This window comes from Anas platyrhynchos, chromosome Z (assembly GCF_047663525.1).
Source record: "Anas platyrhynchos isolate ZD024472 breed Pekin duck chromosome Z, IASCAAS_PekinDuck_T2T, whole genome shotgun sequence".
Taxonomy (NCBI): Eukaryota; Metazoa; Chordata; class Aves; order Anseriformes; family Anatidae; genus Anas; species Anas platyrhynchos.
The window spans coordinates 3,522,203-3,536,161 of NC_092621.1; the positions used below are offsets into that span (position 1 = coordinate 3,522,203).

The 13,959-nt window shown below is 48.3% G+C and overlaps 1 protein-coding gene across 2 annotated transcripts; it reads right to left on the bottom strand.

Annotated features, from left to right (window-relative positions):
* Positions 1–200: 200 nt before the first annotated feature.
* On the bottom strand, positions 201–7,281 carry SIGLEC15 (sialic acid binding Ig like lectin 15). 2 transcript variants are annotated; one of them, XM_038170557.2, is made up of 5 exons: positions 7,100–7,281; positions 4,995–5,378; positions 2,656–3,012; positions 1,682–1,712; positions 319–546 (listed from the first exon to the last, which is right to left on the bottom strand). In XM_038170557.2, the coding sequence occupies exons 1-5, from the start codon at positions 7,149–7,151 to the stop codon at positions 450–452; spliced, it is 921 nt and encodes a 306-aa protein (XP_038026485.1). In that variant the 5' UTR covers positions 7,152–7,281; the 3' UTR covers positions 319–449. The 2 variants fall into 2 exon arrangements, with proteins under 2 accessions (XP_038026484.1, XP_038026485.1); XM_038170556.2 differs by lacking the exon at positions 1,682–1,712 and having other exon boundaries at positions 201–546.
* Positions 7,282–13,959: the final 6,678 nt, after the last annotated feature.

The window sequence follows — 13,959 nt, forward strand, 5'->3', positions numbered from 1 at the left end:
TTCTTTACAGCTGATATTTAAAACATAAAATAATTCACTTGCTGGCTCTAGGAGCCTGCACGTGTTTTGACAAGTGGAGTGGTGAAAACTTTTTGAAGTAACATTTGATATATGCTAAAGCAAAAAGATATGAGAAAATAGTAGACTTATCTGTTTGCTAAACACTCTGATGCAGGCTAGGAATATGCAGGTTGGTTAGAACTGGCATCTCATGGAAATCTTTCTGTTCTTTCAGCTCCACTCCACTTTTATTCCCTTTGAAGGCTTCTGTTATTCGTAAGTTGCAGCAGAGATGGAAAACACACACCTGCAAGGCCTGTATGACCACCTGCATCAGTCCACAGCAGTCTTATATGCAGCAGGAAAAGGCACTGAGAGGTGATCCAGCTTTGTACAGAGGGGAGAGGAGCTCTCCGTGCGAGCAGGTGCATGTGGGACAGCCCAGGTGCTCAGCTGCATCTTGCCACGGGTCTTTCTGTTGGCAAGCTCTGGCTGCTGCTGTGTCTGCGGTCAAAGTTTTCGTAGGTGGAGTCCTGCTGCTGTGGCCTGGTGGTGGAAGAAGTGAGAAAGGTGAGGACATGTTTCTGGCAGTGCTAGGCTTCAGCTAGCTCCAAGTATCCCTGCAATACTGTCTGGTACAGGTCCTGCCTCCTGCAGCTGGTGGTTTTTGGTGTCTGATATACAACCAGTGTTTTACATCCTTAAGCATCTGGAATGAACCCTGCACCCTCAGCACTATCTCCTGCTGCTTCAGAGCCCCAGGAGGCTCTGGGACAAACCTCTCCTGAGAGGTGTCCCTGCAGATCATGGAGGATCTTGGTTTTTCAGCTTTCATCTATGTATCTGTACAGGCACAACCAAAGGCGCAGTATTATTTAGACACCTAAATCAGCAAAACCATACTTCTGCAAATAATTATTTCAAAAGCAGCTGTAGGATTGAATTCCTTGTTGCCTCTTTGGCTGTAGCCTTATGCTGCACACTGAAGTGTCCTGCTGATGGCCACGTTTCTTGGGTGAGGTGGAAGGCGGCGACATCACAGAGGCTGGAAGGGAGCAGCCCCAAACATACGTAATTGTACTGGCCTTAGGAACTGTTTCTGTATATTTACCTTAGAGTTTTTTTTTTTCTTTCTCCCTAGCTTGGTCACTACAGCTGTCAGGAGTCCCCAGGAGTAGCGTTGTGCTGGGTGATGGGAAATGCCTGTGGTACTGTGGCAGGGTGTGATGGGTGCTAGAATTGGGCTGCCTCTGATGTGGGCTGTTTGGTACCTCCCTTATCTTTTTCCATGTTTAACAGAACTCACTAGCTCTGACAGGCTCTCCTTCTGCCCCATCAGACTGGGGTTCTTTTGCTAGTTTAATGTGGCTTCCTATCACTCCCTGGGCCTGTGGGCCACCTAAAATTCTGCTCATCTCCTGCTGCTGCTGCACCCATGTACCACTGTCTCTCCAAGTTCCTTGTCCCCAAATCAATCATGTCTGTTCTCAGTTGTCCCTAAGCTTTGGTCCCTCACACCAGTTTGCTTCACCACCAGCCCAACCCTGTCCTTGTCCCGGGAGCCTGCTGTCAGGCCCCAAGTAGCCAAGACCAAGAATAAGCTGCATTTCTCTGCATTTCTCTCCTTGGCCATCTCCACCTTCCTGCTGGGTGAGATGAATAGAAGGCAGGATGCACTTACTGGGCCAGGCTGGTTGGGGTGGAGGAAGGACCTGTTAAATGAGAGGAGAGGTGTGAGTTAGCAATGCAGCGGGGAGCCAGGACTGCCCTGCAGCTGTAGGGAACCTGCACTAGAAGATAACTGTGATACTCTGGTGAACAGGAGAAGGTCTTTTGTGGTGCACCTCCACCAGGGTAGGAATTAGGTGCTCGAGTATAAGCAGCAAAGTATTTCTGGTTGATCCTACAGCTTCAGTAGTTGGAGGCAAGTGGTGGCTTGCACCAGTTGATGTCACAGAGACAGGCTGATGTCAACAGGTCACGGCGATGTGATGTCTCTGTGACCTAGGAGGTGGAGACAGAGATACCTCCTAGCCAGCTCCTCCCTGTACCAGAGCTCAGCAGGGATGCCGGGCTGGCAGCTGGTGACCCTGGGGCTCCTCTGGAGGTCTCTTCCCACTCTCATCTCCATCAGCCTGGGGTTTCCCTGCTCTCATGGCCCCAGCACAGTGGGGAGATGGGATTTCACTGATGGCTGGGGAGTGTGCAGATGGAGATGCCCTGGGGATTAAGAAGGCTGCCAACACGAGGAGATCAAACCACTGTGTGGGGTACAGCAGAGGTAAATCCTGCCCATGGGCTGTGGAAGAGGTTAGTTAACAGTTTGCTTAACAATAATCTGTTTTTGTAGGCAGCAGGTTCTCTGCTAATCGCACACCTGTTGGTTTGTTAACCTTTCACAGCCTGTTTAAAGATACCATCGTGAGTGAGACCTCATATCTGCATGCCATGACTGGTCAGCTAGGAGGTCCCTCCTACTTGGTCTTAGATTTCCTGTTATGAATCCATTTTTTCTAGAATGGAAATTAATATAATCACAGAACAGACACCCTCCTCCCCCAGCACGTGCACCCTAATGTCTGACTTTATCTGCTGCATCACACTGTGGTTACCAACGGTGGAGAACGACTACCGAGGTAAGAAGTGATGGTGTACCTTTGGAGAACAGGGTGAGGCTCAGTATCACCAGCAAAACGAGCACCTTAACTCCCAACGGCACGAAAATGAGGATCATGAAGAAGGAGCTGTTGGATGCTCTGAACTTATAGAAGTAGACTGCCCCCTCTGCTCTCCCGTGGCTGTTGACTGCCGTGCACGTGTACTTGCCGTCGTGCGTCAGGTACTGGAGCTCCTTGGTGACGATGTGGCTCGTGCTGGTGACCGAGGTGAGGTTGCTGTGGTGGGGGCTGCTCCACGTCAGGGTGGGCGCTGGCTCCCCCTCGGCCGTGCAGCGGGCTTGGAAGGTGTGGTCCCCGTTGGAGCTGACGGTGATGTTAATGATCCTGGGGGCAGCTGCAAAAATCACAGCAGAAGAGGGAAAATAAGTCAGGTTTCAAAGCTAGATCTGGAGAAGGCAACCATGGTGCTCTCCTGCTGCTGTCTCCTGGCAGTCGCCTTGGTCTCTGACCTCCAGACCACACAAGGAGGGAGCTGTTGGTGCAAACCCTTTGCTTGGTGCCTGAGACTTGCCAGATTTGGCAAATCGATGTTAAGGACCACTTCTGCTCTCTGCTACAACCCGTTTCTGATGTTCTCCAGCCCTGTAGTGACCACCCAACAGCTGGTGTAGCTCCCTGGTCGCTTTGGGGTAGGACACTGATCCTAAGGCAGGGTTCCTGATTTTGTGTCCTGTATTTGTAGTGTATGGGATTGTGTGACTGAATGGTAGTAAAGAACATTTCTAGGGAATGCAGAAAGTTAAGAGTTACTGCAGAACTCATGATCTCTGGATTTGCCTGCTGGGGAAGTGGGGCTAACACAACAAGCTCGTCTCACCCATCAGTCCTCTCCTGCTGGACCCGCTGACCTACTTCATGCACTTCACAAAGGCATCGTGGAAACTGAGGGGAGCTAAATGAATGTCCTTGTGGAGGAAAAGCAGGTGTTCAATATTGCTTTTTTCCACTTGCCAGATGAGACAGCAAAGGCATAGCTTGCACCCACCTGCAGCACATCTCCCTCTGGCCTATTGAGGGTTGTAATGCAGGAGGGGGTGAGGCTGGAGGACTGTGAACCATAGGAGAGCTGCGTTAGTTGTGTGTGCCATGGACCTGTGTTTTGGCATTTAAAATGACCTCTAAAGCATTACTTCATCCCTGCCCCTTACACTTTAGGGGCCTGTTCCCAAAGTGGGCTGCAGCCTGGGCACCACACTTGCATGGCACCCGGTTATCATTCCCCTGAAGATCATATCCAGGCAGGCTCTGGGGGTCAGAGCTCACTGCCACTCTGTGGAGGGATATTTTGGAGCTGCCATATGTGCAAGAGAGCCCTGGTTGTGCAGCACAGCCCAGGAGTAACCAAACTCATCTTTATGCCTCGTCTGGATGCCTGCAGTGCACGGCGGCTGCAAGGCAGTTTCACTTCACAAGCAGAATCCCCCAACTCACACTGTCTCTGCTCTTGGCTGAGGTCTGAGCCTGTTCCTGAGGCCACGTACATCTACCAGCACTCCCTAGATCAGTGAGCACACCTGGAGTGGGGCCGAGAGCTCGCTGTAAGCAAGGTACATCGCAACCCAGGGGGTTGGCACGGTGCTGCGGGATCCCTGGGGATGGAGGGCGCAGGCAGAGAGCTCTGATCCCTGCAGGAAATCCACCCCTGCTTGCTCTACTCTCTGTGCCATGCTGAGCTGCTCTGAAATAAGGCAGGCTTTTGATTTTATTTATTTTTTTTTTTTACCTCAGCGGAGAATGCAGAATGTCCTGCTGCCATGTTGGCTTTCTGCACTGTGAGGAGGTGAAGCTCCTCCTTGTGCCCTCTGATCTGGTGAGCCCAAGGAGCTTGCAGGGGGTGATGGGGACTGCCAGTTCCCAGGTCTGACCTTTGTTGACCAGAGCTGGTTGTCAGGCAGTTTATACTTAACATATCCTGCTCCAGATCATTTTAGACCTGTGGCACATGGGTGCCAGGTACCTTGTCTTCCCAAGCCCCTGCTGCCATCCAGGCCTGCTTGTGCTTGCATTTCCTTATCAGTTCCTATGCTGTTTTGTTCCTATTCCCTTCCTTGCATTGCGTGCATCATCTCAGACTGGAAGACTACAATGAGTGTTCCCTGCCAAAATGTTATAATTTTTCCCTGGGCTGAGTGGAGCTAGAAAAGCCAATGCTTTGGAAGAACATCTCAGGTCACCTCCTGTCACCATCTCATCAGTTTCCGCATCCTGGGGCTTTCCAACTTCCCTCTGGGCTGGTGGTTGGCATCTCCTCTTTTTATTTTTTTTTATTTTTTTTTTATTATTTTTTTTTTTCTTATACCAATCTGGTTTTCTTACCAATCAAGTGCAGCTTTATCCCATTCCTGCTTTCATACTTGTCGTGGACGTCTCCGGAGAGCTCCACTCGGCAGAAATACCTCTCGCTGTCACTCCAGGTCAGGTTGTCAATCCTGATGGAGAGGTCCTTGTGGCGGGGGTTGCCAAACAGTTTGTACTTGTTTTTGTAGCTGACAGCAGTCTTACAGAGCTCGCTGGCACTCTGGCTGGTGCACTTGAACACTACAGTGCCGTTGTAAGGCTCCTTGATCCTCCAAATGGCAGTGAGGGTCCGGTCAAAGGTTTTGTAGGGGTGTGTGAAGGTACAGGGCAGAATAACCATCTTCCCGAGCTCCCCAGTAACATCAGATGGGACGTGGATGGACCAGCCATTGGACTGCACACCTGCAAGCAAAAAGAGATGAGGGCTGACTTATCTGCAGTATTTAAGAGAGGAATTGTTCATCCTTTCTGCATCTGCTCTGTTGTTGGTCAGAAAATGGATGCTCTTTGATCCACCAAGGATTTTTCCCCGTGCAGAGGTCTTGCAGGTGGTTGCTGAGACCTGGTCTGATCAATTCTGTCTGGTGATGAGTGTCTTTCACCTGAATGAATGCTCCTCATCCTTGAAGTATATAGGGAGAACTCAATCTTGTCCATTTCCCTTCCCCCAAAACCAATAGCATCAACAAACAGCACTTACAGACAGCTCCTGCTGTATGGGTATGTGCATCTATCAACTGTATCGCTGTCACAACAGCCGTAGCACCAGATTGTGGCTTCAGGAGTGTCTGTGGCTGCCTTCCTGTCTTATAAAACTTGATGGCTTACTTGATCAGGAGGTGTCCCCTCCGTACCTGAGAATAACTGGGGAAAAATGTGAAGACCTTCTATAAATACATTGCTGCCCTCCCTGTGGTCTGCGGGCATTCAGCTGCCAGGTTAATCACCTGACTCCTACTGGTAAAAACAAAGAACTCTGTTGCCTTCTAACTTGTTTCCCATTGCTTATCTGGACACTACAAACTCATGTCTTTTCCCCACTGATCGGTTGTGTTTTGGGTGGTGTCAGTCCTCACGGTTCTCTGCCCATCTCTCTGATCAGGGGCAGGCTTCTGAGCACAGCAAATCCAGGGCTGCCACTGCTTTTGGTGTTCCTGGCCTCCTGGGAGAGAGATGTGGCCAACACTGGCTGCTTGGCCATGGCTTGGGTAGCTCCTGAGTGTGTTACTGTAACCCCTTAGCTTTGGAGAACTGCAGATTCTGGCTTTTCTGATTTTTTTTGGTTTGCATTTTTTTACCATAACCAAAGTACCTTAACCGAAGAACACCACTCTTTTGGCACATAAACATTCCCTCACCTTCCACATTAGAAATAATGTTAACAACAAGTGCTTCTTGTGTCACCGGCTCCATTTATGCCTCTTAAAACAGCCTGCCAGAAGACCCTACGTTATGCATGGAGGGATTAGTCAACTTCTGGAGTATAATTTAACATTAAAGCATCAACATGACAGGTCTTCCATAGCTTCCTCTTGCTACTTATCCAGCCTCCATTTGTTCCTGGGATTTCCTCTCCTGAGAAACAGGCAAGGTCACAACCAAAAAGCCTACACAAGTTGCAAGAGGAACTCCCAAAATGAGCATCACAGATGATCACCTGCTCTAGCAAACAAATTGACGTGTTTAACCAAATTCCATTGACTTTAATAGAACTAAGTATATACTTGAAGTTAACCATGAGCTTAAGTGCTCAGTGGAGCTGGAGTAAATTGCATGTTGCATAACAACTCTGAGGAACGTGAAACTGCTTCTGCATGATGGTGAAAACGCTGCATCCAACAGGCAACGTAGAGGAAAGTTAGTTGAAGATAAAGTCCCTGCACAAGTTATGGAAGGAAAAAAAAAAAGGCAATACAGACCAGAAGCCTCTCTGAGAATTGCTGAGTCAAGCTTTTGAGTTTTTCCAGTGTTCGCCCAGGCACCTGGTGTTTCAAGATCCTTTTAAGCAACGTGACGGACGTACTGTTCTTAGAGTTTGTTACAAGCAGTTCCCCTGCCATGCTGACTAGAACGGGAAGAAAAGCCCTGAGCGGACAGGGAACTGTAGCAAGCTCAGAACTCACCCTTCCTGAAGATGGAAAGGAGGCACAGAAGAGATAAGCTGAACTCTCTCATGCTGGTTGGTGTTCTCCACGGGGGTGTATCAGCAAACAAGAACTGTCTCTGCTACATCTGAGCTGTTGCTCTCGCTGTCCCAAAAGGTTTTTCCAGGGATGGGAGAAGCTGTGGTTTTCCCCTCCTTGGAGGGAATGAGTGGTCCGGCTGCACCAGCTCTGGGTTCAGATATTAATAGTTCTGTGGTCAGTCATGTGAAAAAGGCTGCGGAGGGAATCAGGATGTTATCTTCCAGCTAAGGAACGGGGACTGCAGGCTGGGGCTGCAGACATCCTCTGTGTGTGATGGGACAGAAGGGACCGGCTTTCAGGAAGCCTTTGCAATCTGCAATGAGTAGTAGCAAGACCTTTGTTCTCCTCACTTGAGGCAGTTCAGCAGGGAAGCTGCAGGACAACTGTGCTTAAACCCTTGTGCTTGCTGGCTGTGGTCATCCCTGGGCGTAAAACACCCTGAGCAGGCACAGGGCCTCAGTTATGACCTGTCTGGCAGTGCCACCAGGTACCCTGCTCTGAGCCACGAGTTGTTCCCTTCCTTCTTGTCATCCTGTGTTTGCAATAAGCTGAGCTCCATCTCCTGCCCAGAACCCTTGTGCAAATGCTCTTTGTTAAAAGCTAAACCCAGAAGGGAACTTTCTGTGTGGTTTGCTGATACGTGAGCTCGGGGCTTGTGAAGCCCCAGCTTCAGGTAGTGACCCCGTAATTTTAAGTTGAATCTTGAAGTGTTTATTCCCTGTCCGGGCTTAGCTTGAGGTTTGCTTTTCCGACCAGGGGAAGGGGAGATGCCTTGGTGCCCCTTCTCACCCCAGCAGCTGTGCCTCTGAGGGGCCCTTTTGCCTCTGTCCTGCTTGGGGAAGGGGACAGCATCAGCTGCAGGATTTGGGACAGACAGATGCGGCTGTCCAGCCACTGGAGGGCTCCAAAGGATAAGGTAAGAGGGTGCTGTCTGCAGCTGCTGCAGCCGGCAGGTGGTGCTTTTACTCCAGCACTGATGCAGAAGGCTCCTCTCTGCTGCCTCCCCGCGAGTTCCCTGCTAGCCTGGCGTGCAAATAACCTCCAGAAGGGGGCTTCTTGATCTGGTAGCATGAGGTATGTTTGCTGCTTTGCGAACCCTTTTTGTGCTCTGATCAAAATCAGTTGCTCTCCAAGTGTCTGCAAAGTGAGGGTGACTTATGTTTTCCTGGACTTCCTAATTGTTATTTACTGGGGCTCGGACCCACCACTACGCAGCAGGTGTTGGTGTTGCTTCAAGTGGCTTAGAGCCCTGCTCCATCCCTGTGCACGTCCCCCTGCAGCAGGGGGATCAGGATGCAGTGCTGTCATAAGTGTAGCTTTTTGCAGAGTAACCTGAGGGTGTGAGAGGTGGAAACAGTAAATAAGAGGCCTGCACCCGCATGTCATCTGTTACATGCCTATTCTGCCTTCCCTGTTTTTCTCCTTAGGCTATTTGATTTTTGTCCCTTTGATGTAAGCTTTCTGGTGCTGTGGCTCTGCCTAAGTGTGTCACTGCTCTTGGCACAGTGGGGTTGAGTGGACTGAAATAAAAGGTTAAAGTGAAGCACATTGCTACGGTGGAGCAGGATTTATCGATGTAAGGAGCAGCTGACAGCATGACCCTCTCCCTCAGTCCTGTTTTACTCCAACATCTTCTAGGCAAATATCTGGTAAATTGATGCACCATTTATGAATCTTCTGGGCTTTATCTCTAGACAGATTTTATTTTCCCATCTTGAGACAGCTATTTGTAATGAATCATGTTAATGTTTGAAAAGAGGGATTTGAAAATCCTTAGTCAAAATATTTGAAAACAAGTTGAGTCAGCCAAAAAAAAGTTGTAAACAAAAACATCTAAGAAAAATGCAGAGAAATTTTGTGGGGAAGGGGAAAAAAACTCTTGTTTTTCAAACTCCATTCTGAAAAAATATTTCCTCAAGCCTCACTTGCATTGTTTAAACAAAAAAGTGGTCTTTTGTTCTAAAACTGTTTACTTTGCTGACAACATGCTATGATGAATGCGTGCAGCTTCTGTGTTTAAGCCATGTGTTGGACCATGCCTGGTGGTCAGGAATTAATGCTTTGGGTGGTTGGAATTGTGCAGTGTCTGCAGAAGTTCAGGGTTGTGCCTGTGGTGTAAATGAAGACAAATCCCAGCTTAAGGTACTTGGGATGGGCTGTGTTAGGAACTTGTCTGATACTTGGGTACCAATGCCTGGTGTCCACTGCTGAGTGCTCTGTGCGCTGATGGATTTGTGTCTTGTACAGGCTTCCTGAACCTTTATTTGTAAATAGAGACACCAGGAATACCTTTATCTTTTCTCTCACACTTTTCAGCAAACAAATTGTATTTGTCTTTTGCCATACTAGCATTCTTAGGTTTTTTGAAAACCCTGACAATGCAACATACATAAATAAGAAACCATCCATCTCTATTATCCAGCATCTTGTTTCCACTTAGCTGAGGGGTGTGCAGCTTAGGTAAACAGCCAAGCAGATGAAAGATATTTTTTTCTCCCCCCAGAATTCTTCAAGCAATGGTCTCTGCTCTCAGGCTGTGATTTAGGTTTTCTCAGAAGGTCACAGCAAAGGTGCTAGTCTGAAGTAAAATGGAAAGCAGAGTCTTGTCCTCCACTCCTATAAAACATTTCTCAGGCAGCTTTGCTAGCTGCAGGGGAGCTTGACTCAGTTTTCTTCTTGTGTGGTACCAGTGGGGCTGTTCACCATGTTTCAAGCAATCACGCTTGCACAGATTCATTGAGTGTGATTTGATTTAAAGCCTGTCTTTCAGAGCAGCATTTTGCTAATGTCACTCATTTAACTGCCATGATGTGCACAAAGCCACCTTGATTCTCAAGGCAAGGATTTAGGATGGGTGTGAAGGAATGGTCCTAGTCAGCTTCTGTTGATGCCCCGTGGTTCACAGACTGTCACCCGGGGCCTTTGCTTCCACTTCAGTGCTTCAGTGCGGTGACTGAATGCACGGACTCTGTAACAGAGGATGCAAGGTCCTGTAACAATTGCCACTTTCCAGACTTATTAAGGATCGCAAACTGACTTGGGGAACTTCCAGGGACTTGTCGTAGGCACTATATGGCCTGCATCTAGTTGTTCCTTAACCAATTCTCTTAGCAGCAGCAACTTTTCCTTCCTTAAGGGCCATTGATCAATCCAAGCAGGTTGTTTGCTTTTCCATGTTAGCTGGATGGGTGCTGCCTGTCAATGGCCCTTAATGAAAATGCATCTGCAACACAAGGCCCCACTGACTTCAAACACCTCAGCCCCGTAATGTGCAGGGCACTGATAACACAGAGGGGCGGTATGGGCTAGCTGGCCTTCTGGCCCTTTGAAACTCAGTTGTTTTGCACTTTGCTTTGGTTGCTGCATGCCCCCTACACCTATAATAGTAGGCATAATGGCTATCACATGCCAGTGTGAGGGCCAATCTTTCTTTACTCATTTATTTTTATTTTATTTTATTTTTATATTTTTTTACACTTTTTCTTGAGATGACCCGGCTCCCCGCAATTAAAACATTTGGCTTTTTATGCCACCCTGACTGTGACACGCGAGGACAAAACATCAGCCAACAGTGACATCTCGTGGCTCTCTGTTCCCACATCCTGGGAGGCTTTGATCATACCGGTTACAGTGGGGTTTATGGTTTTCATAGATCATGACATTTTCCTGCAGCTGAAAACATTCAACCTAAAACATTCAAGAACTGATCCAGAAATGTTATACTGGGCTTGGTGGCTCCCTGAAAATGAAGCATCCCAGTTGTTAGTGTCTGGGATCCTTCTTACAGCATGCAATACCAACATTTTACTTGCTCAGAGCACTGTCTATCCACTTGTGCTTGTGGGGTAGCATGCATCCCCTTTAATTCCTCCATCCCAATAGGACTCCCCACTGTTAGATTGCCCATTGCTTGAGCCTGATCACTGAACTTTAGGTTAAATTATGTAGCAACCAAATGTAGGCCAATGGCAAGTTTTCAACCAAGGAAAGAGAAAAACCTCTGTCGTGCTGCCAATGTTATGGCCAGCTCATGGCATGCTCTCTGTCAGCTGATGGTCCCCATGTCATGTTCCTTTCACCTGTACGGCTGTATCTGGCCCTTCAGAAAATCCTTTTTTTTTTTTTTTTTGAAGGCCAGCTTTGGAAGATGGGGCCCTTTAGCTTTGTAAGAGGCTGCTCACACTGCCTTCAGCTGCTCTGATGGGAGCACCAGTCTGGTTTTGTGGTTGCGACATGTGCTCAGGTTACTCAGGCAGTGGGAGATGGGCACGGCAGACCTCGTGCTCCTGACCCCAGGTTTGCAGCCAGGAGCTCTTCCTCTGTGCATGTGCATGTGTGCCTTCACTGATAGCATACCTGCTGCTACAAGGACCAGACTGGAACTGTCTGTTCCCGCCTCTGAGTCTTAATTCCAGTTCCAAGGTTTTCTACTTCAATTACTACAGTGGAGTCTGCAAGCCCTTCCTCTCTTCATTCAAGCATGCCAGTCTGTACATGTTCGATGCAAAAGCCTCATGTTTTGTCAAATCTGGCACCCTTCCCAAGGGGGATTGGGCATACAGAGTAGCTGGGAGGTGAAGCTCAGGGCCCAGAGGAATTTTCCCTAGTAGCTTCTGCCAGCTGAGCAGGGAGGAAGCTGAGCCATGCTGACTTTCTTGGAGCTGCCATGGGCTGCGGATCAATCCTGTGCAAATCTCTCCTGTGCATCTGCTTGATCCTTGCACAGCTGGAGGAAAAAAAAACAGCAGCAAAGTACCTGGAGTGCAAAGGGAGAGATGCAGTGGAGGGTGTCAAGCCAGGCACCCTTCCTGCAGGTGACACTGATCTTGCTTCTTGGCGCTGAGCACCGCTGCAGAACATGATCACTGCTGCGTCAAGCTCCTGCTGATCCAATTTAGATGTCTTGCAAGTTCAGTTGCTTGCCTACAGACTTGGCTTAGCCCTTTACAAATGTTCCTGACCTGGGAAACACTTCTGCTTGCCATAGTGTCACCTCAGCATCTTGGGCTGTTCCATCACCGGAGTTGCAGCAGTGAATTGATGAGCAGCAGCAGGGGTGCTGCTGAGCCTGTCACCTCTGAAAATCAGTTACATGGGTATTTGGGTACTTCTCACCTAGCAGGCAATTGCTGTAGCAAAAACATAGCTCCCATCTGTTATGGAGGAAGAAATAGGCGGCATCTCTGGTAAGATGTCTGATTCCTACAATCCTGTTTGTGTATTGAGATGGAGAACAGGTCAGATTTCCCAGAGCCCTGTGGTTCTGTGTCCCTGCTGGCTGTTCAAAGCCTTTGTGCCACGAGCAGGAAGAACAGGGCTTGGGATGTGTGCTTACAGGCAGGGACATGCTTTGCTCACCTTTGCCTGTACCAAGCAAAGTAAGCCAAAGCCATGTGAGAGAATGAGCCTGGGGCCATGACAACACATGCACATCTTCAGGCAACACCAGAGTTCAGGGTAATCCAACCTTTTATTATAGACTTGCAAATTTTAAAGTGGGATTGTTTGACCTCAGCACTGGGCTTGGCACTAAGCTTAACTAATAGCGTAGGTACACCTGATTTAATTGCTCCAAAATGCCTGATGTGACCTTTCAGAGTGACAACCTTAGAGACCTTTGACTCACAAACCCCTTAGGTGTGTACCTGCTTAAAGATAGCGATGGAAAATTTTAAGCTTGAACCCAGTGCTCCTTGGACCTAAGTGAGCTTACTAACCACTGACTGTCCTTCCTCCTACCCCAGACATGCGCTCATACAACTAATAATGCTAAATGATGAGTGTCTTTCCTTAGAGAGCACTTGTGCAGGTACCTCCTAGGTAAAGGTCTTGTCTAGAGTCTCAGTGGTGTGTGGGGTTTTGGCAGAGCTGGGCAGGCACTGCCCAGGGTTCATTTCCCTGCACTGGTCAGTACCAAAGGTCTGTTCTGTGTGACGCGAGAATTAATCTGAGTAAGGAGCTGAGCCAGCTGGCAAAAGGGGGACACTAGATCTGCCTTGTAACCTAATCTCAGTGACATGCCTGATTAAGGGCACTTGAATTGTCAGCCCCCACTTCCTACCGTACCCTGCAGTGGGGCTGTGGATGTCTATGTACTCTGTCCTTCCTTGTTGAAGGAGCCCAGCTGGTAATTTAAAAGATTTAAAATTCTTCAAAGCTCTTTCCTGAGATGAAATGTGTTCCCTTACACTTTGGATAGGGGAGCAGTGTGGGCCAATACCTCCGTTATTCCGCATGGTATCAGCAGCAGGTCCTGAGCTTTCCCTTAGCACGTCGCTCCTTGCCAGGAAAGCAGTGGGACTGATGCATGGGCTGAGCTCTGGGCAACACCACCTCTGTGCTGTCACATCTTGCAGACCCAAAGCGGATTCAAAAGCATTTCAACTTAGATCCACGGCACTGAGTAGAAACCCACCTGTCAAAGATGTCGCTCTCTACCTTTTTTCATTTGGTCCACACTCTGCTTTGCCTCAAATACCATACCCAGCCTGTTTAGACTGAAGGTCAGTATGGTGTCTTCTCAAAAAAAAAAAACCAAAAACCAAAAACCAGGACAACAAAATCTTATTTTTTTGTTTTGTTTTGTTTAGGTGTTTTTTTTTAGTCTCTGGCAGCCTGTAACGTTTCTTTTATCCAAACGCAGAATGTAACTTCTTTTAACCTTAGCTCCCTAAGCTGTCACATACCTGAAATATGATCAAGACCTGGACTGTTTGGTCATTTCTCCTTGCTCACTGTCAGTCTTCAGCTGGATTTCTCCTCCTGGTGTTACCTGAGGCTTTATATTGGTAGAGCTG

What these genes read in the sequence shown, in the direction of transcription:
- SIGLEC15 (XM_038170556.2), bottom strand. Translation starts at nt 7,151, where the DNA reads ATGAGAGAGTTCAGCTTATCTCTTCTGTGCCTCCTTTCCATCTTCAGG. An exon ending in CCTTTCCATCTTCAGGAAGG is followed by an intron (nt 5,379 to 7,099) that starts GTGAGTTCTGAG and finishes TTTTGCTTGCAG; the next exon opens with GTGTGCAGTCCAATGGCTGG. An exon ending in GATAAAGCTGCACTTGATTG is followed by an intron (nt 3,013 to 4,994) that starts GTAAGAAAACCA and finishes TGATTTTTGCAG; the next exon opens with CTGCCCCCAGGATCATTAAC.